Genomic DNA, 25369 nt, shown 5'->3' with positions numbered 1-25369 from the left:
AAAACGGTCCGGGTTGTTCACAGTTCACGTAAGGCTGAGTAGACGATAACATTACTCCAACTGTAAATTAAAAGTGAAAGATCCATTTCACATTATAGGCCTATGAGATTCAAGATTCAATAATTTATTTGCCATGTCAACAAGTTGATAGGAATTTGTCTTGGTTCATACTCAACATATACAGACAACCATAGATACACAAACAAGACGGACAGTACAATACAAAAACCAGCAGCATAGGCAATTACATTCAGTTTTTTAAAGTGCTACGTATATGCATATACTATGAGTTCAGATGTCTAATGGCTACGGGGTAAGTGCTGTCCCTGAAGCGACATGTAGAGCTCTGGATACTTCTATATCTCCTGCCTGATGGGAGGAGATTGAAGAGGTGATGTGCAGGATGGGAGTTGTCTGCAATGATTTTATTTGCCTTCCTGATTATTCTGGTGGAATAGAGTGAGGAAAGTGTAGGGAGGCTGCATCCTATGTTTTTTGAAGCTTTGATTTGTCTTGAGAGGTTGTGTGACCAAACCAGACAAGCATGGAGAAGGAGAGAACACTTTCAATAGTGGCCCTATAGAGTCATGGCTGCTTGGCTGACTTTAAACTTCTTAAGCTGCCGCAGGAAATAGAGACGCTGGTGTGATTTGCTTATTATGAGACTGGTGTTAAGATCCCATGATAAGGATTCATGGATGGTGGTCCCTATATAGGAACCGGAAGGAGGAAACTCTTTCTACCTCTTCCCCATTGATGAAGAGGGGGGGGGGGGGGGGGAGGGGAGTCGATATCTTTTTCCTAAAGTCTATAAACATCTCTTTGGTTTTAGAGATGTTTAGAATCAAGTTGTAACTCTCACACCATCTCACCAGCTCCTCTACTGCTCTGCGGTAGTCTGTTTCAACCTCGTTGGTAATAAGACCTACTAAAGATGTGTCATCAGCAAACTTATACATAATAACTGTACTAAAGTAAGATTGACAGTAATGAGTATATAATGAGTACAGAAGTGGAGAAAGGACGCACCCCTGGGGGGCCCCAGTGTTTAGGAGCCTCGACAGCGAGACGAGGTCACCTATTTTGACCACCTGTTTCCTGTCACATAGAAAATTAAAGATCCATTTACATAGATGTGATCTGACGCCTAGCTCCTGTAGGGTTGAGATCAGCTTCCCAGGCACTATTGTATTAAATGCGGAGCTGAAGTCAACAAAAAGTACACGAGCATAGGTGGATCTGGATTCTAGATGTTGAGTAATAGTGTGCAGACAGAGGGACACTGCATCATCTACACTCCTATTTGCTCTGTAGGCAAATAGGTGGGGATCTAGTGCTATGCTGGACAGGTGTTTACAGACCAGTCGCTCAAAGACTTTCATAATGACAGATGTTAGGGCAACAGGCCTATAGTCATTAAGACAGGTGATATTATTTTTCTTTGGGACAGGAATGATAACCGCAGATTTAAAGCAAGCAGGCACAGTACAGAGTTCCAGTGACCAGTTGAAAATGGAAGTGAGGACAGGTGCAAGTTGGTCTACGACACATTTCCCTTTTGCAAATAGTCTTATTTCAACAACCAACCAAGTTACTCAGACCTGTTTGACCCCCGAAGAGGTAATTTCAATTTACGTCGGACTAAAGAAAAACATTTTTTTTTATTTATGGGCACTCCCCTTATTATCATGCCATTTTCTTTGGTGAATTGTTTTGACTAAAGGACACTCTGAATTAAGTCACTGGCTTTTTAATAAAAACACTGCAAACACACACACACACTGTTTCATTGGTCTGGTCTGTCTGTGTGTGAGTGTTTGCTGCCACCCAGTGGCTGCCAGACGTCAGTGCATCCCAGGCAGAGGAAGAAGGAAGGTTGAAGATAAACAACTATTTTTCTCGCTACCATGGTTTCATCTGCGGGTTTGAGTAAATGGTGCGCTGTGACTGGCCAGTCGCTGTGATTGACAGCCTACACCTAAACCTAACCCTAACCTTAACCTCAGTAAAACTATACCTAAACCTAACCCTAACCTTAACCTCAGTCAAACTATACCTAAACCTAACCTTAACCTCAGTAAAACTATACCTAAACCTAACCTTAACCTTAACCTCAGTAAAACTATACCTAAACCTAACCCTAACCTTAACCTCAGTAAATCTATACCTAAACCTAACCCTAACCTTAACCTCAGTAAAACTATACCTAAACCTAACCTTAACCTCAGTAAAACTATACCTAAACCTAACCCTAACCTTAACCTCAGTAAAACTATACCTAAACCTAACCCTAACCTTAACCTCAGTAAAACTATACCTAAACCTAACCCTAACCTTAACCTCAGTAAAACTATACCTAAACCTAACCTCAGTAAAACTATACCTAACCCTAAACTTAACCTCAGTAAAACTATACCTAAACCCAACCTCAGTAAAACTATACCTAACCCTAACCTTAACCTCAGTAAAACTATACCTAACCCTAACCTTAACCTCAGTAAAACTATACCTAAACCTAACCCTAACCTCAGTAAAACTATACCTAAACCTAACCCTAACCTTAACCTCAGTAAAACTATACCTAAACCTAACCTTAACCTCAGTAAAACTATACCTAACCCTAACCTCAGTAAAACGGGGGCGTTTCCAAGAACCCGAATCCGCAGATGAAACCATGCAAGCGTTAACGGGCAACGAGTTAACGAGATCTCACCTGTGAGGTAGACACAGTGGGAGGAGCCTGCTGCTACCATGCGTGGTGTCACGTGATCCACACCTGCAACATGACAGAAGGTCAAAGGTCAAACTCATGGAAAACATCAAGATGTATGTTTTTTTTTCTTCTGTACATTTAAAAATATTTATTATTTATAAAATAATTGCATACATTTTAAAACAAACAGATCAAGACATTCCATGAATAGAAATTATAACAATTAAGAAGTAGTTAAAATATCTGATCTACTGTACAAGCTCATGTGCTTGTAGATCTGCTATTTCAATTAGGCTGGTCTAATCTCTAAGTTTCACGTCCTACATAGACTCTTCTCCCTGCTCTAAAACACCCTGGACAACGCTCCACACGTCCCAGACTCTTCTCCCTTCTCTACAACACCCTGGACAACGCTCCACACGTCCCAGACTCTTCTCCCTTCTCTAAAACACCCTGGACAACGCTCCACACGTCCCAGACTCTTCTCCCTTCTCTAAAACACCCTGGACAACGCTCCACACGTCCCAGACTCTTCTCCCTTCTCTAAAACACCCTGGACAACGCTCCACACGTCCCAGACTCTTCTCCCTTCTCTAAAACACCCTGGACAACGCTCCACACGTCCCAGACTCTTCTCCCTTCTCTAAAACACCCTGGACAACGCTCCACACGTCCCAGACTCTTCTCCCTTCTCTAAAACACCCTGGACAACACTCCACACGTCCCAGACTCTTCTCCCTTCTCTAAAACACCCTGGACAACGCTCCACACGTCCCAGACTCTTCTCCCTTCTCTAAAACACCCTGGACAACGCTCCACACGTCCCAGACTCTTCTCCCTTCTCTACAACACCCTGGACAACGCTCCACACGTCCCAGACTCTTCTCCCTTCTCTAAAACACCCTGGACAACGCTCCACACGTCCCAGACTCTTCTCCCTTCTCTAAAACACCCTGGACAACGCTTCACACGTCCCAGACTCTTCTCCCTTCTCTAAAACACCCTGGACAACACTCCACACGTCCAAGACTCTTCTCCCTTCTCTACAACACCCTGGACAACGCTCCACACGTCCCAGACTCTTCTCCCTTCTCTAAAACACCCTGGACAACGCTCCACACGTCCCAGACTCTTCTCCCTTCTCTAAAACACCCTGGACAACGCTCCACACGTCCCAGACTCTTCTCTCTTCCGTAAAATGTATATTTACGAAAATGGCAGAAAAGTGAAACGGTTTGTGGAATGTTTACATACAGTACGACTATCGCGCGGCAGTAATCCGCCATGTCTGTGTATTATTACCTTGGATTAAGAATGTTAAATTCCTACATTGTAAAGTGTCATAAAAGATGTAATGGATGAAGGCAGTCTACAGCAGTGAGCTGCATTTCCTACCTAGCACCAAGAAAGCTTAGAGAAGGAAAAGACGCCAACGTCATGGTGTCACGTGACTGGACGCAGGGGCTGCGCCATGACACCCCACCACGCCCCCTTGTGCCAAAACTCACACTGGAAGTTGGATGAATACATTGCAGTGGATGGGAGCCCGCTGGACATCTTGTAAACAAACATTATTTATGAACGATAGCGACCTTTGTCATATAATCGGTCCAGGAATATAATAGAAGACATATCACAGGTTGTTTTCCGACTGGGTGTTTTTCGACTTGTCATCTAAAGGGAAAAGATGCCAAAGTAATTTTCTCTACCTTGCAATTCAAGCCGGCAGATTCGTCACGGTGTGTCAAATCGACACAGTCAGCCCACCACCACCAGTACCATATATTTTGGCTGCACATTAATATAATTGACAGTTGACAGTCCTGCAGCCACTGCGAGGCAATCTAAATAGACTGTCGAACGTGCATGCAGTTGGTCACGGACGGACCACAGTGATAGAGAGAGACAGACAGACAGGACAGGAGGAGCACCTGCAAAACAGCAGCGTGTCACCGTTCGTGTGTGTGCCTATTTGTTATTTAATTATGGTTCAGGTTCAGGTTTTCGTTCACTATGGCTCCAGTAGGCTACTGCTGTTGTGTGGTGTTCTCCTCCATCAAAGAAACAGTTACAGATATATTCGTCCAAAGCAAACCTTTTAGTTTCAGTAGTGTGCAGTAAGGATGTTTGTCTGACCATGCATTTTAAGTCTACTTTTGTGTTTTAGGCTTAAAGCTCCGTTCACACTGAAGAAGCAGAAGCTAGCTTCTGCTTCGTGGTCCCATGTTATCTCTATGCAGAACAGCTTCTGCGTTTAAAAGCTGGAAGAATAGCTTTTTTTTGTTTTTGCGTTTTTTTTTTCTCACCGAACCTTAACTTTAAAGCAGCTTTTAAAAGCTGGAGCTTTAAAAATCTGCGTGTAGCCAATCAGAGCACAGCGTGGTTTGAGGAGGCGGAGTTGAGCTCATTTTACGAAACCAAAAAGCTTTGGAAAAGCTGTCCGAGCCAATTGTCCGCATTAAAAAATAAACTTTTTAAATATGGGCTGTATATGAAATATGAATGGATATTTGGCAAGACCATAGCATATTTAGTGATAGAAATTAAAGTTTATATGAGAAACAAGTTGTCGAAGCGGTGAAAACAGGTTGTGTTCCGTGTGCCGTCGCGAGTGTCACGTTTCTGGGGACAAGTCATCGTGCATTCACCCCCCCCTCCGGTTCTCATCGAAGCTATGGATGGACTACTGAACTGAACTCTCCAGAACGCTATCCGTCGCTTGTGGACTGTTTGTGGACTAAACAGTGCACGCACACACACACGGTTGATAAATTAGCAGATATAGATAGATAGACAAACAACTAAACAATATAGTTGTGTCGGAGTTTTCGCCAAAACCTTCCCCGAGAAGAGGGGAGAAGCAGCCCGCTCTCAGCGCGTTTCTGTGCCGTTTCCTCGTGTGTCTCTCGGTAGTATGTTGAAGCTTTTGCACCGTCAATCATACCTTTAAAATAAATAATGAATAGCCTTTATATCAGTTGTATGTACCCCCTCTATTTACACACACACACACACACACACACACACACACACAGTACGTAGTGCAGTAGTCCCGACTCCCTAGTACTGGAACGCCGAGGAGAGCTGTGCTCGGAGACGATTTGCTGGACGTTTCCTCGCACTAGAATTAATTGCCCTTGTCGCGGGACCTCGCCCTGAGCACAGGGTGTTGACCACTGGTGTACGCTCCTCGACACCCAGTCTCAACTTAGGGGGTCCTGCGCGGGCCGGGCCACAGGGTCCAGAAGTCGGTCCACTTTCGCTCGGGGACCTATAGGTTAAATTGGTTTATTGCGTTCATGTATGTAGGCCTATCGGCTATCGATGAACCTCATAGCATGATATTGATTATTAATTAAGTAATTAAAGTATGCCTAGCCTACTAGCACAATGTTTCACATCATCTGCTAATTAAAAGCGAACTTTAAATGTGCTGATGCTGTAGTGAGGGTCCGGGGGTGGAGGAGCGGTCTCCTGCTGCCACATACCGGTAGCCAGCCGAGGAGGGTCAGTGACGGACTGAATGTCCTTTTTAAAGCAGCTTCTTCAATGTGAATGGGGCTTAAGGCTATGCAGCTGTTCTGTGTGCATGTTCTGTGTGCATGTTCTGTGTGCATGTTCTGTGTGCATGCCGCGATGCGCACATGTGCGCGCGTGTCACGTTCCGTGGTACCAGTACAATTTAATTTAGCCAGTCATTCATTCATTCATATTTAACTTGAAACTGAATATAAAGGCAATGTCTGGAGTTGATAGAGCAAGCATTAACTTCTTTAATACGGTATGCCTATGCCTACTATATTTTGAGGGACACATGACACTTAAATCGTTTATATTACCTCTACATTTCACATGCAAATTTTATACTTTAATTAATAGACTACTATTACGTTGTATTACTTAAAACTACTGTTGTATTATACTAGGCAGGTCGGTCCTAAGGCTAAGGTTAATTTGCGTATTTATTCTGAAACTTAACCACCTGTAGAGCATTGTGATACTGCTAGGCAACTAATACTTTAGTGACAAAAAGTATTTCATCAAACACCACTGACTTGTAATATTGCAAAATCCTTTATTCTCAACATTTTTAAAGCGTTATTTAGTTTGTAATGTTGATGAATTAAAAACAATATAGGCCTTGAAGGCAGGATTGTGAACCCAATACTGCCACCAGCTGGCGGAGTCAGGTTAAGCCCATGCAGCCCAGAGCCGCACTCTGTGCTCTTTAAATTCCTGAATAAAATTAAACAGTTAGCAAGTCGAAAAACACCCAGTCGGAAAACAATATGTGATATGTCTTCTATTATATTCCTGGACCGATTATATGACAAAGGTCGCTATCGTTCATAAAAAATGTTTGTTTACAAGATGTCCAGCGGGCTCCCATCCACTGCAATGTATTCATCGAACTTCCAGTGTTTTGGCACAAGGGGCGTGGTGGGGTGTCATGGCGCAGCCCCTGCGTCCAGTCACGTGACGCCATGACGTTGGCGTCTTTTCCTTCTCTAAGCTTTCTTGCCTAGCACCACAGAGGGCATTGTGGGGGCTGTAGTTCCTACCTAGCACCACAGAGGGCAGTGTGGGGGCTGTAGTTCCTACCTGGCACCACAGAGGGCAGTGTGGGGGCTGTAGTTCCTATCTAGCACCACAGAGGGCAGTGTGGGGGCTGTAGTTCCTACCTAGCACCACAGAGGGCAGTGTGGGGGCTGAAGTTCCTGCCTAGCACCACAGAGGGCAGTGTGGGGGCTGTAGTTCCTATCTAGCACCACAGAGGGCAGTGTGGGGGCTGTAGTTCCTACCTAGCACCACAGAGGGCAGTGTGGGGGCTGTAGTTCCTGCCTAGCACCACAGAGGGCAGTGTGGGGGCTGTAGTTCCTATCTAGCACCACAGAGGGCAGTGTGGGGGCTGTAGTTCCTACCTGGCACCACAGAGGGCAGTGTGGGGGCTGTAGTTCCTACCTAGCACCACAGAGGGCAGTGTGGGGGCTGTAGTTCCTATCTAGCACCACAGAGGGCAGTGTGGGGGCTGTAGTTCCTACCTGGCACCACAGAGGGCAGTGTGGGGGCAGTAGTTCCTACCTGGCACCACAGAGGGCAGTGTGGGGGCTGTAGTTCCTACCTGGCACCACAAAGGGCAGTGTGGGGGCTGTAGTTCCTACCTGGCACCACAGAGGGCAGTGTGGAGCAGAGGTGTGCAGGAACAGGAAGTGGCCTCAGAGCTCTCTTGGCCTGATTGGCCAGTCCAGTTCCCCACTGGTACACGCCCCCTGAAACTACACGGACATCGTACACACACGCACACGCACACGCAGAGACACACACACACAGACACACAGACACACAGACACACACACACACACACACACACACCCTGAGATTACACATGTATAAATGTTACAACCGCATGCATAATTAAGTAACATTAGTTATTAATTATGAAGATTAATGCAATTAATAATAATTAATAACCTGTCACAGCTACAGAGTGTCTGAGTCCTGCTGCCACGCTGACCACTGCTTCTGTTACAGTCTGGAGAGAAATATTAATATTAATATTACTGATTAATATGAATATTAATATTACTGATTCATATTAATATTACTGATTCACTGCGTCTGTTACAGTCTGGAGAGAAAACACCATATAATTCTGGGTGCCTGCCTGCCATGCAAATGAGATCCGTCATACTTGATTTACTGGACATAATTAATGGACGTAATACTTCATTCACTGGACTGGAGAGTGCGTATGAGCGTGCGTGTGTGTGTGTGTGTGTGTGTGTGCGCGCCTGTGTGCGTGTGCGTGCATGCGTGTGCGTGTGTGCGCGTGTGTGCTTCAATTTAACAAAGGTGCAGACGATCAGAAATCAGCAGAGAGTGCTTCACTGCGGGGACATTGGTACGCTTGATGGTCTACGTAGGAGGAGAGCTTGTTTGTGCCTGATGGCCAAAAAGCTACTGTAGGTTATCTATTTTTCCTCCCCATGCGGACCCTTTGTCTCCCCATGCGGACCCTTTGTCTCCCCATGCGGACCCTTTGACTGAGACGAATAATAGAGAACCTTGAACCTTGAGAGTGATCCACGTTTTGCGCTATACTCTTATCAGTGTTGTTTTCGTCGACTAAAACTAAGACGAAAAATGTTCGTCGACTACCTTTTTTCACCGACTAAAACTAAATAAAAACGAAATAAAAACTAAGCTACGATGACTAAAACTAAGACTAAATATACTGACAATTTCGTCAACAAATAAAAACTAGACTAAAATGTTAGGAAGGGACTAGTGGACAAGAGATCCAGTTTTATGCTGAAAATAGCAGATATACAATCTCACAACGCGTCGCGTTGTGAGATTGTATATCTGCTATTTTCAGCATGTAACCAAAGTGTAAAATATCATCAAGGCCTGTCAAAACACATTTTAAAACTAGACTAAACACTAGAACATTTTACTGTAGATTTAGTCAACTAAAATCGTATGACATTTAGTCGACTAAAACTAGACTAAACACTAGAACATTCCAGGCGACTAAAATGTGACTAAAACTAAGTGAAAACTATTCAAGAGACTAATGACTAAAACTAAAATAGAAATTTGCTGCCAAAAACAACACTGTACTTTATGCCGGAATGAAGTGGACTCGGACCCAGACTTTGTTTTATTCAGCCTGGAAAATAAAAACGTCTGGGTTTTTCCGAGGCTATAAAAGCTGCAACTTGAAGTGTTTCCGTTTTATTTTGACGGCACGTCAATTTAGCAGCGACACGCGGCGTGACGCACTGCAATATAACGTGAATAATTACTGGAAACTCCCGTTAAACTTTACAGCAAAACTCCGGTAAACTCCCGAATTGTACCACAATCACACCTGTGTATATTACCGTATATTAACTGTATATTAACTGTATATTAAGGTTCAAGGTCTTCATTAATGTCCCGGAAGGGCAATTAGGTTACAGCAAAAGTAGTGGCTTTAACCCATTCTGACCCGAGATCAGATTCTACTAAATGTCTTCTACATCAGTACGACAGTTTTCTGAAAAAGCCTGTTTCTGTTCTTCGATTTTTTCCAAAAATACAAGCTCATAGCGCGCCAACTGGGTGGCGCGCTATGAGCTTGTAGATCTGCTATTTTTCAATAGCTAAAGCATGACATAATGCTACAACACCAAAAGGGTTTCCCGCCCAGAATGGTTTAAACATGCAAACAATACAAACAATACAAACAATACAGGACAACAACAGACATCAGAGACACCATAGCATAAACAGTGCAGGAATAGAATAAAAATAAAAAAGTGCTAGGATATTAACCCATTCTGACCGGGAACCCGTTTTGGTGTTCAGCATCATGTTATGCTTTAGCTATTGAAAAAGAGCAGATCTACAAGCTCATAGCGCGCCACCGAGTGGCGCGCTACGAGCTTGTAGGTCTGCTATTTTTGGAAAATCAAAGAACGACTGACATTTTTTAGAATCTGATCTCAGGTCAGAATGGGTTAATCAGACCAGTGTGTGTCCCAGTGGAAACCTCGTATGAATCTGATCTCAGGTCAGAATGGGTTAAAGTGCCGACATTAAAGTGCTCGTTTCAGCATATCATTACATGTTGCTGGCAGCGTTGGCTGCAGTAATGGTGGAGGCAGTGGGGACAGCCTGTACTCTGAGTGGAGTGGGTGGTGCATTATGCTGCCCAACGGCAGGATAATGCCTTTATCCCATTCTGGCCGGGAACCCCCTTTTTGGTGTCTAAGCATTATGTTATGCTTTAGCTATTGGAAAATAGCAAATCTACAAGCTCGTAGCGCGCCACCGAGTGGCCCGCTACGAGCTTGTAGATCTGCTATTTTTTTTTAAACGACTGACATAGAAACATAGCTTTTTTCAGAAAACTGTCAGGAGGTAGAAGACATTTTTTTTTAATCTGATCTCAGGTCAGAATGGTAAACTGTCAGGATGTATAGAAGACATTTTTTAGAATCTGATCTCAGGTCAGAATGAAAACTGTCAGGATGTATAGAAGACATTTTTTTAGAATCTGATCTCAGGTCAGAATGAAAACTGTCAGGATGTATAGAAGACATTTTTTTAGAATCTGATCTCAGGTCAGAATGGTAAACTGTCAGGAGGTAGAAGACATTTTTTTAAGAATCTGATCTCAGGTCAGAATGAAAACTGTCAGGATGTATAGAAGACATTTCTTTTGATCTGATCTCAGGTCAGAATGGGTTATGCCTTCGTGTCTTCATACGCCTTCAGGAGCAGCTGTCTGCTGTAGAAAGGATCGAGGCTCTCTCCAGATGGTTGGCCAGTAATTCTGGAGGCAGTTTTCACAATAATTAATAAAGAGAATTGTAATGGCGAGGTTGGGTTGCCATACCAACAGATGACGGAGTGTACTGTACATAAAAGGCACTGTAAAACCCTTTCATCAGGTCTCTGTCCACATTAAATCTGGCTATTTTCCTAATTGCGAACGCAGTGATTGCGAACGCAGTGAGCACTTACTATGAGACCTAGCAGATCATGTCTGTCTGTCTGTGTGTCTGTCTGTCTGTCCCGCTTTTGTGCCCATATATGGAGCTGAGTGATTACGTCACCATGACTCAGCCATAACCATATAAGGAGTCCCCAAAGCAGCTATACGTCCAAAACCCAAATATGTACGAGCTGCGTTCGCTTCCCGCGTTTGCGCGTCTTACTGGTTTCCAAGGCGTTGTGTATTACTGTATATTAACCCATTTTGGGCGGGAACCCCTTTTTAAAAAAAACATTATGTTATGATTTAGCTATTGACAAATAGCAGATCTACAAGCTCATATCATCACATGAGCTTGTAGATCTGCTATTTTTAAAAAATTGTGAAAATATTTATTTCAGAAAACTGGAGGATTTAGAAGAAATCCTTTAACCCATTCTGACCGGGAACCCATTTTGGTGTTAGCACTATGTTATGCTTTAGCTATTGAAAAATAGCAGATCTACAAGCTCATAGCGCGCCACCGAGTGGCGCGCTACGAGCTTGTAGGTCTGCTATTTTAGAAAAATCGAAGAACGACTGACATTTTTAGAATCTGATCTCAGGTCAGAATGGGTTAATCAGACCAGTGTGTGTCCCGTGGAAACCTGGTATGAATCTGATCTCAGGTCAGAATGGGTTAACTGTATGTGCTGCTAAACTCGATGTTTACGGGCAGATCTGGTGCCCATAACTGTCCGCTAACTGCTCATTTTCACGCAGTGACGCGAGCGTCATTTCCATCCACCAGCCGTCTGGAAAAAAAACCCAGGAAGAGACGGCCGCTGTAGGCGTCCAATCACTTCACTCACCTCGAGTTGCAGGAACACACAGGAGTGTGTGATTGGCTGAGTGACACCCAGCTGACCAAAGGCGTTGGAGCCACAGGCCAATAGCTGCCCTCCGTCTGTGAAGAAATACAATAATTACATTTCTATCGTACAGTTTGATCATTTTCAGCGAGAGAGAGAGACAGAGAGAGAGAGAGAGAGAGAGAGAGAGAGAGACAGAGAGAGAGAGAGACAGAGAGAGACAGAGAGAGAGAGAGAGAGAGAGACAACAGTCCTAATAGTCGTGTCAAACCGTTCGGCCACCGCTGCCCCGTGAAGTCAAACCGTTAAGCATCTCATTCCTCCTCACCAGTCAGAGCCAGGGTGAAGTCCCATCCACAGGACACCTGGGAGACTCTGAGAGACAGAGACAGAGGACGGACAGTGGACACGTTGTCTCTGCAGTGACCCAGGCCCAGCTGTCCTCTGTTGTTCTGTCCGCACGACCACACCTCTCCACTCTCTGGAAAAGGAAAGGAAAGGTACTATGTTTACCCAGGGTAACTGGACTAAGGAAAGGAAAGGTACTATGTTTACCCAGGGTAACTGGCCTAAGGAAAGGAAAGGTACTATATTTACCCAGGGTATAACTGGACTAAGGAAAGGAAAGGTACCATGTTTAACCAGGGTAACTGGACTAAGGAAAGGAAAGGTACTATGTTTACCCAGGGTATAACTGGACTAAGGAAAGGAAAGGTACTATATTTACCCAGGGTATAACTGGACTAAGGAAAGGAAAGGTACTATGTTTACCCAGGGTAACTGGACTAAGGAAAGGAAAGGTACTATGTTTACCCAGGGTAACTGGACTAAGCTCCAGAACTTGTTTACAGCCAGGCCCTGCTCATAGAACATTTCACGGTAGAGGTTCAATGCCTTGTCCTAGGGCACTTCAGCGGTGGTCATTTTAACGTGCCGGTCCGGGGATACGAACTATAGCGACCTTCCAATATCAAGACCGCTCCGCAAACCGTTCGGCCGCCGCTGCCCCCCGGACACCAGGAGACAAACAGTCAGTAACATGCATGTATGATTTAACCCCGTTTTGGTGTTTTAAAGCAATATGTTATACTTTAGCTATTGAAAAATATCAGATCTACAAGCTCATAGCGTGCCACTCGGTGGCGCGCTATGAGCTTGTAGATCTGCTATTTTTGAAATATCGTGAAAATGTGGCACAAATCTTTGAATATAATATTATTTCAGAATACTTTTTATTTATTTCGACGTCAGGCCCAAAATGGGTCAAAGATGCTATAAGCAATAATTATGTAAACATTTTAATGACCTTTTTATTTTTATTTGTTATGGGTAAAACACTAATCCAGGGGCCGCAATCGGCATTCAAAGATGTTCCTGGAGAATTTGTCATTGGTTGGGAAAAGAAAACCCCGGTCGCAATGACTAACCAATCAGGAAGTAGACAGGCAAAATCGACCAATGTCAAAGCTTCTAGGAAAATCTGTCCAACCAATCTAAGCAGTCTAACCATTGCTGGCTGTCTGAATATACCAAACAAAGAAAAGGTCATTACATTTTTAAATATTGTTGCTTATAGCGGCTTTAAGCTTCTGTAGTTGACTTTAGGAGGAGAGTTTGACAACGTGGCTAATGAAGTTTTTTTTTTAAACACAGAAGCAATATCCATTCAATTCAATTCAATTCAATTTTATTATAGTGTCAAATCACAACAAGTTGTCTCAAGACACTTTACAACCAACAAAGATCCACCCAGAGCAAGCAACATTGCGACAATGGTAACGAAAAACTCCCCTTTAGGAAGAAACGTCAGGCAGAACCCGACTCTAGGGTGGGCGGCCATCTGCCTCGACCGTGTCGGGGGGGGGGGGGGGGGGGGTAGAGGGAGAGAGAGAGAGATAGACAGAGAGAAAAGACAGAGAATAGGCAGGTGGGCTCCGTGGAGGGGTCTGGTCCACATCTGGTCCAGGTCGAGCTCTGTGAGGCCGGGTCCAGGTCACACTTCTGGTGGGCTCCATGAAGAGGCCTGATCCACGGTCACACTCGGCAGTCAGTTGGGGGTTAATATTAGAGGTCCACAGAACTGCGACGGGGAGGACGAAAAGAGACTCCGGGGAGAGATTCCCCGGATGCTGGATTAGTGGCAGGCCTTACTGGAGCCTATATAGTGTATATTACAAGTACTGCTGGGAGACAAACCCACACAACAATGTACGACCATGGTATCCAGCTAGACCCGGAGACAAGTCTGGCCATAGGCTTTGTCGTAGAGAAAGGTTTTCAACCTTGTCTTGAATGTGCAGAGCGTGTCAGCCCCACGGACCGAAGCCGGGAGAAGGTTCCACAGCTGCGGTGCCTGGGACCTAAACGCCCTGCCTCCTATTGTAACTTTTGATATTTTTGGAACAGTAAGCATGTTTGCATATTGCAAACGCACTGCTGTTCTATTTGGTTTGTAGGGATCAATGAGATCCTTGAGATATTGTGGTGCCTGACCATTGAGGGCTTTGTAAGTGAGAAGAAGAACTTTGAACTCTATTCTGTATTTGACCGGGAGCCAGTGTAGGGAGGCCAGTGAAGGAGTGATATGGTCTCTTCTTCTGGTACCTGTCAACACACGCGCCGCAGCATTTTGAACTAACTGTAGGCTTTTCAGAGACTTGCCTGGGCAGCCTGATAATAGCGAATTGCAGTAGTCCAGCCTTGAGGTGACGAAGGCGTGGACAAGTTTTTCTGCGTCATTTTTGGACAGGATGTGCCTGACCTTTGCAATATTTCGCAGGTGAAAGAAAGCATTCTTTGAGATTTGTTTGATATGAGATTTGAAAGACAAGTCTTGATCAAAGGTAACCCCCAGATTCCTCACAGTGGCCTTGGAGGCCAAAGTAATGCCATCTAGGGAAAAGTTCCCATCGACCAACTTGTCTCTCAGGGGCTTAGGGCCGATCACGATAACTTCCGTTTTGTTAGAGTTGAGGAGTAGGTAATTACCTGCCATCCAACTCTTTATGTCTTTAAGACATGCTTGAAGTTTGACTAGTTGGTCCGTTTCGTTCGGTTTCATCGATAGATATAGTTGAGTGTCGTCTGCGTAACAATGAAAATCTATGGAGTGTTCCCTGATGATGTTGCCCAGAGGGAGCATATATAAAGAGAAGAGTATTGGTCCAAGCACAGAGCCTTGTGGGACTCCGTATTTGACCTTTTCACGTGTAGAGGAGCCATTATTGACCTCTACAAACTGAAAACGATCAGACAGATAGGACTCGAACCATTTCAGTGCGGCACCCCTGATGCCAACCAGATGTTCCAGTCTCCGTAGCAGAATGTGGTGGTCAATAGTGTCGAATGCAGCACTAAGGTCCAGCAACACCAGTACGGAGAGGAGGTTATTATCTGCTGCAGTCAGGAGGTCATTTGTAACTCTCAGCAGGGCCGTCTCAGTCTCAGGGCCGTCTCAGTGCAATCCATGAGCTGCTTTGATAGAGTAGCATATCAAATGGAACACAACCACCCTAAAATACCTAATCATTGTGTGTGTATCCCTGCACTGTATCTGCATCGAGTTGTGTGTCGTCTTGTTGTCCGCTCATATCTGAATGTCCCACAAAAAACGGCCACCACAAGCCAGCCTGGTCGATGACCGCTGGATACCAGAGCCATTCTAATAGAAGAGTTAGGACATTGAGGGGGCAGAAACCCAGAGCCATCTAATAGAAGAGTTAGGACACTCAGGTGGAAGAGCGCATCACCGCATGCCTGGCTGACATCTCACAGTGGATGTCCTCCAACCACCTCAAACTGAACCCAGACAAGACTGAGCTTCTCTTCTTCCCAGCTAAGTCCTGCCCTATGCGGGAGCTAACTATCTCCGTAGACAACGCCCTGGTAACGTCTGTCCCAACAGCCAGGAATCTTGGTGTTGTCCTGGACAGTCAGCTCTCGTTCAAAACTCACATCACAGCTGTCACTCGATCCTGTAGGTTCATACTCTATAACATACGACGAATTAGACCGTTCCTCACCCAGGAATCAGCCCAGCTCCTAATCCAGACAACAGTCTTGTCAAAACTTGACTATTGTAACTCCCTCCTTACTGGCCTACCAGCATGTGCACCAAAATTCTCACATGTCTCCCCCCTGCTCCGCTCCCTCCACTGGCTCCCGGTCGCTGCCCGCACAGAATACAAAACTCTGATGCTGGCATTCAAAGCAACCAAAGGTATGGCTCCCCCATATCTTGCAAGTATGATCGAACCCTACAAACCCTCCCGCTCACTCAGATCAGCCAACGCAGGGAAGCTGGAAGTACCCTCACTAAAAACGCCGGGACAACACTCCACACGTCCCAAACTCTTCTCCCTTCTGGCTCCAAAACTGTGGAATGCACTTCCCATTGCAGTCAGAACTGCAGCATCACTCCCAATCTTCCGCCGTAGTCTGAAAACCCACCGTTTCAGACTCCATCATGGCCCATAGCACTTACCCCACCCCCTTAGATAGCAATTCTGTAGACTTAGATAGCATTTGATACAGACTTATAGCATGTTATGTAGACAGCATAAGTGCATTGTATGTGCTATTGTCATAGCACGTCATAGTACATATGTATAGCATAGTAGTATAGATGTATAGCTTATATGTATAGTTTCATTATAGATATTCCACTGTTACTTTCTTAGCTTACGCATGTTTCATGATAAATGTTTTTATGTGATGTATTCCCATGCTTTTTTGTTCTTGCTTAATGTAAGTCGCTCTGGATTAAGAGCGTCTGCTAAATGCCTAAATTGTAAATTGTAAATTGACATTGAGGGGGCAGAAACCCAGAGCCATCTAATAGAAGAGTTATAGGACATTGAGGGGGCAGAAACCCAGAGCCATCTAATAGAAGAGTTAGGACATTGAGGGGGCAGAAACCCAGGGCCGTCTAATAGAAGAGTTAGGACATTGAGGGGGCAGAAACCCAGGGCCGTCTAATAGAAGAGTTATAGGACATTGAGGGGGCAGAAACCCAGAGCCATCTAATAGAAGAGTTAGGACATTGAGGGGGCAGAAACCCAGAGCCATCTAATAGAAGAGTTAGGACATTGAGGGGGCAGAAACCCAGAGTCATCTAATAGAAGAGTTAGGACATTGAGGGGGCAGAAACCCAGAGCCATCTAATAGAAGAGTTAGGACATTGAGGTGGGCAGAAACCCAGAGCCATCTAATAGAAGAGTTAGGACATTGAGGGGGCAGAAACCCAGAGCCATCTAATAGAAGAGTTAGGACATTGAGGGGGCAGAAACCCAGAGCCATCTAATAGAAGAGTTAGGACATTGAGGGCGCAGAAACCCAGAGCCATCTAATAGAAGAGTTAGGACATTGAGGGGGCAGAAACCCAGAGCCATCTAATAGAAGAGTTAGGACATTGAGGGGGCAGAAACCCAGAGCAATCTAATAGAAGAGTTAGGACATTGAGGGGACAGAAACCCAGAGCCATCTAATAGAAGAGTTAGGACATTGAGGGGGCAGAAACCCAGAGCCATCTAATAGAAGAGTTATAGGACATTGAGGGGGGCAGAAACCCAGAGCCATCTAATAGAAGAGTTAGGACATTGAGGGGGCAGAAACCCAGAGCCATCTAATAGAAGAGTTAGGACATTGAGGGGCCAGAAACCCAGAGCCATCTAATAGAAGAGTTAGGACATTGAGGGGGCAGAAACCCAGAGCCATCTAATAGAAGAGTTATAGGACATTGAGGGGGCAGAAACCCAGAGCCATCTAATAGAAGAGTTAGGACATTGAGGGGGCAGAAACCCAGAGCCATCTAATAGAAGAGTTAGGACATTGAGGGGGCAGAAACCCAGAGTCATCTAATAGAAGAGTTAGGACATTGAGGGGGCAGAAACCCAGAGCCATCTAATAGAAGAGTTATAGGACATTGAGGGGACAGAAACCCAGAGCCATCTAATAGAAGAGTTAGGACATTGAGGGGACAGAAACCCAGAGCCATCTAATAGAAGAGTTATAGGACATTGAGGGGACAGAAACCCAGAGCCATGTCTGAAGAGGTGTGTTCTCAGAGTACTCACCGGTCAGGACCACAGAATGTCCTCCTCCTCCGGTTAGCGTCCTCACCGCTGCGTCCAGGGAGGAGACGTCTGTCCTCCTGGGGGACGACGTGTCCTCGGTGTGGTTCTGACCCAGCTGACCATAGCCGTTGGCGCCCTGTGTGGGTCAGAGATACAAATAGTTAACACCTTCTGACCTGAGATCAGATTCTACATCCTGACAGTTTTCTGAAAAAGCTATGTTTCTGTATCAGTGGTTCTTCGATTAAAAAATAATAATAGCAGACCTACAAGCTCGTTGAGCTTGTAGATCTGCTATTTTTCAATAGCTAAAGCATAGCATAATGTTTAACACCAAAAGGGGTTCCCGCTCAGAATGGGGACACAATCCCTAACAATAACAGTGGAATAACGTGTTCCTCCCACGCGCTACGACGTCCAACCAGGGAAACTCCCCCCTGTCAGGTGTAAAGGAGCAACTTGGACACTCAGGCATGAAGGAAGCATGAGTTCAAGTCCGTTGCTCTCCCCTTGTCCCCCATATATGGGGACTAGGTTGCTCTCCTCTTGTCCCCCATATATGGGGACTAGGTTGCTCTCCCCTTGTCCCCCATATATGGGGACTAGGTTGGTCTCCCCTTGTCCCCCATATATGGGGACTAGGTTGGTCTCCCCTTGTCCCCCATATATGGGGACTAGGTTGGTCTCCCCTTGTCCCCCATATATGGGGACTAGGTTGGTGGAGGGTGTGTAGAGCCCAGGATCACATTAGATGATTGACACAGGGGTGAAAAATGGGTTACAAAATTGTGGGATAAAAAATATATTAAAAGAATAACAGTGGAATACCTACATGCTGAAACTATGAGTCTACGCTACGGAGTGCTACAGTATGTCTACATGAAATTATATCTAAGTTACATAAGTTGATCCTTTACATAATTTATGCCTGTAAGGTCGTGAAGGCTATAGAGCGTTGCAGTTGCCCAGGGCCCAGGAAATTATTCTCCGTTCATTTTCCCCATAGACATTTCAAAAAGTATTTATTTAAAGACGTTTACGCCGCGGACAAAGCCAACTCGAGTCGTGACAACTCATGACAAACAAACACAATATTTTGGACCAAACAAATGCAGGTTACAACACTTTTTTTGTTGTTTTTGTTCTTTGTAATTATTTGTTTGTTCCCCTCAGGGACCATAAATAATCTAGTCTAGATCTAGTCCTGAAGATTAATTGATCTTTGAGGATTAAAACTCCACACTTTATACCCAAATGGACCCTTACAGGTCTGTAACTCTGAGAGTGTAACACATGGAACCAAGTGGACCCTTACAGGTCTGTAACTCTGAGAGTGTAACACATGGAACCAAATGGACACTTACAGGTCTGTAACTCTGAGAGTGTAACACATGGAACCAAGTGGACCCTTACATGTCTGTAACTCTGAGAGTGTAACACATGGAACCAAGTGGACCCTTACAGGTCTGTAACTCTGAGAGTGTAACACATGGAACCAAGTGGACCCTTACAGGTCTGTAACTCTGAGAGTGTAACACATGGAACCAAATGGACACTTACAGGTCTGTAACTCTGAGAGTGTAACACATGGAACCAAATGGACCCTTACAGGTCTGTGACTATGTGAGTGTAACACATGGAACCAAATGTACCCTTACAGGTCTGTAACTCTGAGAGTGTAACACATGGAACCAAATGGACCCTTACAGGTCTGTAACTCTGAGAGTGTAACACATGGAACCAAGTGGACCCTTACAGGTCTGTAACTCTGAGAGTGTAACACATGGAACCAAATGGACCCTTACAGGTCTGTAACTCTGAGAGTGTAACACATGGAACCAAGTGGACCCTTACAGGTCTGTATCTCTGAGAGTGTAACACATGGAACCAAATGGACCCTTACAGGTTTTAGAACTTTTAGCCATTCTTTATCTACAATCATAGCAGTGGCAATGGTTAGTTGAATGAGGAACCGAATGGGTCCGTACAAATTGATCCATTTTGGTTCCATCTCTGAGTTAAATTAACAGTGATTTATTTACAATATAAACTGGGGGTCCCAGAGATAGAAATGCGATTTGATGGGGCCTAATTCGAGTCAAACTGGGGGTCCTTGAAATTAAACGGGTTGAGAATCACTGCTACAGCCGTAGAAATCCCTTTGGGAACCACTGTAGGCTGTAAAAGTGTTGCAAGTGTAAAATGACTTATTACGCTGGATCTCTTGTCCACTAGTCCCTTCCTAACATTTTTAGTCTAGTTTTTATTTGTTGACGTAATTGTCAATATATTTAGTCATAGTTTTAGTCGTCATAGCTTAGTTTTCGTTTAGTTTTCGTCAGTGGAAAAAGGTAGTCGACAGACATTTGTGATGTAACCGTAGGTGTTCTTGCATCAGAATCATCAATTGTTAGTATCAGAGGCGGAAAGTTCTTATAACGGCAGGGGGTTCAAGCACCCCCCCCAGCGGTGTTTTTTCGAACAAAAGCCACCTTATTAGCATTTGAATGCGGCATGCGCGGCGGCCCAACACCTAGGTATGTCACTTGTGACTACGTGTATGACAACATGACCACTGGGGAGGGGACATTTCAGTGGACAGTCAGTGGGTGCATAATTTACTGCAGTGCATATAGATATATTTTGCCAAAATGCAGTGGGTTCAGTCGCGCCTTTGCCAAAATGCCAGGGGGTTCAATCGCGCCTCTGAACCCACGGAGTTTCCGCCACTGGTTAGTATTTATTTATGTGCTTATTGAATTAATCACACGTATTCTCCGTTACATTGTTGAGTTGAAGGTTTAACATTTAAAATAATAATTACATTGAAGCTAGAATGCTCTTCCTATCAGTTGTGTTTTAATAGATGGAAATAAATGAAACAACATGTAAACACGGCTATAAAATACGGCTAAATAAAATTACATAATATCCGGAACGGTTCCATGCCGTGTACTAATTTATTATTATTATTATTATTATTATTACATGTTATCTTCTGTTAACTCGATGTTTGGGTAAACTCACCCATGCTTGTAAACAAACGCTTGCTGCTGCCGACCGGCCGGTTTCCATGGCAACAACAATGGCCGAACGTGTCGCTTTACGACACTGTCGTGAAAGTGAACGTTGGGGCAGCAGATCTAAAAGCCCAGAGCGTGTCGCAGCACGACGAGGCTGTGAGCTTGTAGATCTGCACGCCTCGAGCTCCAATGGGTAAAAAAAAAAGAAGGTAAGGTCAACTACGTCATTTCCACAATCCTGCATTAACATAATAGTATATTTATAATTATTTTATATTATGTATTTAAATTGAATAAATACCCCCTTTTTTGTTTGTTGCAGATTTCCAAAAAGAATCAAACGTTTATGAATGTTCTACAGCTTAAAATAGTTTGTGTACATTTTCTGAAATGGGGCTTTTCTCTGATCTGTGGTAATGGCTGGTTCTCAATCTGTGGGTGGGGTCACAGGGGGGTGTCCAGAGGGGTCCCAGGTGGGGGTGGGGGGGGGTGTGTCAGGGGGGTCCCCAGAGGGTCCCCATGTGGCTTCGGGAGGGGAGGGGGGGGGGGGGGGGGTAGTTTTAGTGTAGAAGTGGGTCTTGAGCTGTGCTTTAAAAATCACACCCGTGTGAACTGAGTGGTGCAACTCCCCCCCCCCCTCTCTCTCTCTCTCTCTCTCTCTCTCTCTGTTTCTGGCACAAATAAATGAAAATGAATGACATGAACCCTTTTATTTATTTAACTGCATTATGTTGATGCCAGACGTGTACTTTTACTCAAGGTAAAACCTGCTAACAGAGTATTTCTACATTGCAGTATTAATACTTTTACTGATAAAGTAAAAAAAACAAAATACTTCTTCCACCATTAGTAGAATCACAGATAAACATTAGCTAATATTAGCTGCGTTTAGCTTCCTGAACGCGTGCAAAACGCGTTATATGAAAACAAATATTTAAAATACATGAGAGGATAATTTTAAAACATTATATTTGGTATAAAAACAAACATAAGCATTTTAGAAATACTGGTACATCAGATCAACATTTTTAAATCACCTGCCTGCGACGAAACACAAACAAGGACGGCTGATAAGACTGGCTGGTTTAACCCATTCAGGACGGGAACCCCTTTTGGTGTTTTTTACGCATTATGTTATACTTTAGCTATTGAAAAATAGCAGATCTACAAGACTGAGCTTGTAGATCTGCTATTTTTGAAAGATTATGAAAATGTGGCGCAAATCTTTGAAATATATATTCCTTCAGAGCGAACGCTTTGAACTTAAATCTTAAAGCTCCTGGGGGAGGTCCCTGGAACAACATATTTTCGGCCAAATACATAGAATTCTGGGGGTCCTTGACATGAAATAGTTTGAGCACCACTGATATAGAAAACACAGGTTATTTTAATAGTTTGGGCACCACTGATATAGAAAACACAGGTTATTTTAATAGTTTGGGCACCACTGATATAGAAAACACAGGTTATTTTAATAGTTTGGGCACCACTGATATAGAAAACACAGGTTATTTTAATAGTTTGGGCACCACTGATATAGAAACGCAGGTTATTTTAAGAAAACTGTATTTTGTAGAAAACAACATTCAACAAGATAAAAACCACTTCATGTCTTCCATGAAAATATGCACAACATCACATATAGAAGGACACCACATGCATCAAAAACGTATCTTTTAAAGTATTTGTTTTTGTAAAAAATACAAAAAATAAAAAAATGAAATAGAATAAAAAAGGCAAAGGAAAATAGGCAAAATAAATATTTCTCCAATAAAGGCTTCTTGTGTCTGTTGTTGACGTCAGTGTCCATGGCAACACAGAGCAGCACCTGTTGTTGACGTCAGTGTCCATGGCAACACAGAGCAGCACCTGTTGTGTCTGTTGTTGACGTCAGTGTCCATGGCAACACAGAGCAGCACCTGTTGTCTGAGTCACACATACAGCCTGTGACCTTTGACCTTGACCTATGACCTTGGCTTTGACCTATGTCCAGATCAGTATTATGATGTATTGATACATGTACAGATCATACAGTGTATATTATTTGCGAACGCAGTGAGCACTTACTATGAGACCTAGCAGATCATGTCTGTCTGTCTGTCCGTCTGTCTGTCTGTCTGTCTGTCCCGCTTTTGTGCCCATATATGGAGCTGAGTGATTTGTGTCACCATGACTCAGCCATAACCATATAAGGAGTCCCCAAAGCAGCTATACGTCCAAAACCCAAATATGTACGAGCTGCGTTCGCTTCCCGCGTTTGCGCGTCTTACTGGTATAGATCAATCAATCGTATTGATCGTATGAGTCCATGATGTCTGTTTGCGAATGCAGTGAGCACTTACTATGAGACCTAGCAGATCATGTCTGTCTGTCTGTCTGTCTGTCTGTCTGTCTGTCTGTCTGTCTGTCTGTCTGTCTGTCCCGCTTTTGTGCCCATATATGGAGCTGAGTGATTTGTTTGTGATTGATGCAAGTGTCTGTCCCGCTGTTACGTCACCATGACTCAGCCATAACCATATAAGGAGTCCCCAAAGCAGCTATACGTCCAAAACCCAAATATGTACGAGCTGCGTTCGCTTCCCGCGTTTGCGCGTCTTACTGGTCTCCAAGTCAGCTCACACGTCAAAGGCACTGGAAACAAGAAGAAGAAGGAGACATTGTTGGCTGTGACATCACAAATACTGTACGTTATGCTGGTATACTGTGACATCACATACTGTACGTCAGGGGTGCCCAGAAGGTAGATTGCGATCTACCAGTAGATCACAAAGGCTTTGCCGATATAGACCACATGACATGACATGCCCCAAGAAATATATTACATTAAAAAAACTACTTGAATTAAGGTGACTGATTGATTTCAAAGAGCCTGTCAGCTCAAACACACAATACAAATGCAATACAAATACAAAGTCATTATACAAATAACTACGAATTCCATTTCCCTCTCTCTATTTCCCATTCCCTAGAAGTGTTTGTCTTATAGTTCGTAACGCCAGTGCTGCTGTTTTCAGCAATGGGATAATACTTTGTTTGGGTGAGTAGATCTGGTGGAGCTGGTCATTGTGAAAGTAGCTCTCAGGATGAAAAATCACACCTGTGTGAACCGAGTGGTGCAACTCCCCTCTCTCCCCCCTCCTCTCTCTCTCTCTCTCTCTCTCTATCTCTCTGCTCCGTCAGATTAGCTTTATTATGGATATCAATCCTGTTTCTGTGCTGCATGCGCAGCCTCTAAATCACCCCCACAGTCCGTGGCAGTCAGAAGTTGGATTTGCGTCCAGCAGGTGGCAGCCATGTCACATACTTCTCTCGTTCCAATTTCACGCATGCGCATGCACCACTCGTGCTCATACACCTACATCACAAACAAACGGGTACACGGACATTGCTGGATGTAGGAGTGGTTGCACCACTCAAAAACAGTTTTTTCCCAAGTGCAGTGAGGCTCATAAACGAACTGCGCCCCCTCCCCCCCCCAAACTGAATGAAGCGTTGGGCTGAACTGGACAAAAGAAATGCACTTTGGATGCACAACAGCACTTTAAAACGTCATCATACATACTGGGGTCTCTTTTTAAATGTTTGTCCATGTTTTTGGTTTTAGTTTTTAGCTTGTGTTTTTAAATAGGCTCTATGTTTTATGTTGCACTGCCAATAACTGAGGGGAAACGATATTTCATGTTCGTTTGTATGCAAAAGAACACGAAATAGTACATATAGGAAAATGACAAATAAAATGATTCTGATTCTCAAGTAAAAAAAAGTGTGGGCACCCCTGCTGTACGTTATGTTGTGTTTATAACACAATTATATTTTATTATTGATTATTTAGAAATGTTATTATTAATTAATGAAATATAACTAAAGAGATCTTTCCCTGCGGATCACGACATTCCCGAATTTCGGGAATGCCGTTTTTAATTCGTTTCAAGAGTTTCCATCATGAGTGATGCGTTCGGATGACGTGTGCGTGCGTGCGTGCGTGTGTGCGTGCGTGTGCATGTGACTCACGCTCCTGCGTGTGTGAGTTCCTTCTTCAGTCGCTCCAGTTTGTCTTCCAGGCGGTCGTTCTTCACGTGCAGCGGAGCGCTGGGCACGAACCACGCTGCTACGAACTTACACACCACCACCACATGCTGCACGCACACACACACACACACGCACACGCACACGCACACGCGCACGCGCACACGCACACGCACACGCACGCACGCGCACGCACA

The 25369-nt window shown here is 44.2% G+C and overlaps 2 protein-coding genes across 2 annotated transcripts in view; both read right to left on the bottom strand.

The window, feature by feature from the left end:
- sergef (secretion regulating guanine nucleotide exchange factor) overlaps positions 1–21198 on the bottom strand; it is a gene marked incomplete at its 5' end in the record, with an annotated part of 51841 nt that extends 30643 nt beyond the window's left edge. Inside the window, 7 exons of the mRNA XM_080762303.1 lie at positions 2714–2776; positions 7876–7989; positions 8186–8246; positions 12050–12144; positions 12378–12530; positions 18124–18259; positions 21151–21198. Of these exons, the coding sequence (XP_080618429.1) occupies positions 2714–2776; positions 7876–7989; positions 8186–8246; positions 12050–12144; positions 12378–12530; positions 18124–18259; positions 21151–21198 (670 nt within the window). The remainder of the gene's footprint in view (positions 1–2713; positions 2777–7875; positions 7990–8185; positions 8247–12049; positions 12145–12377; positions 12531–18123; positions 18260–21150) is intronic.
- A 643-nt stretch (positions 21199–21841) lies between these two features.
- LOC308313632 (anoctamin-9-like) overlaps positions 21842–25369 on the bottom strand; it is a 38365-nt gene continuing 34837 nt past the window's right edge. Inside the window, exons 24-25 of the mRNA XM_080760854.1 lie at positions 25158–25282; positions 21842–23777 (exon numbers count right to left, since the gene is read on the bottom strand). Coding sequence (XP_080616980.1) covers positions 23762–23777; positions 25158–25282 — 141 coding nt within the window. The 3' untranslated portion in view covers positions 21842–23761. The remainder of the gene's footprint in view (positions 23778–25157; positions 25283–25369) is intronic.

Source organism: Protomyctophum bolini (genome assembly GCF_963924005.1).
Source record: "Protomyctophum bolini genome assembly, chromosome: 4".
NCBI lineage: Eukaryota > Metazoa > Chordata > Actinopteri > Myctophiformes > Myctophidae > Protomyctophum > Protomyctophum bolini.
Note: the sequence above shows the minus strand (reverse complement) of the source record. Positions and strands in the feature narration are given on the sequence as shown.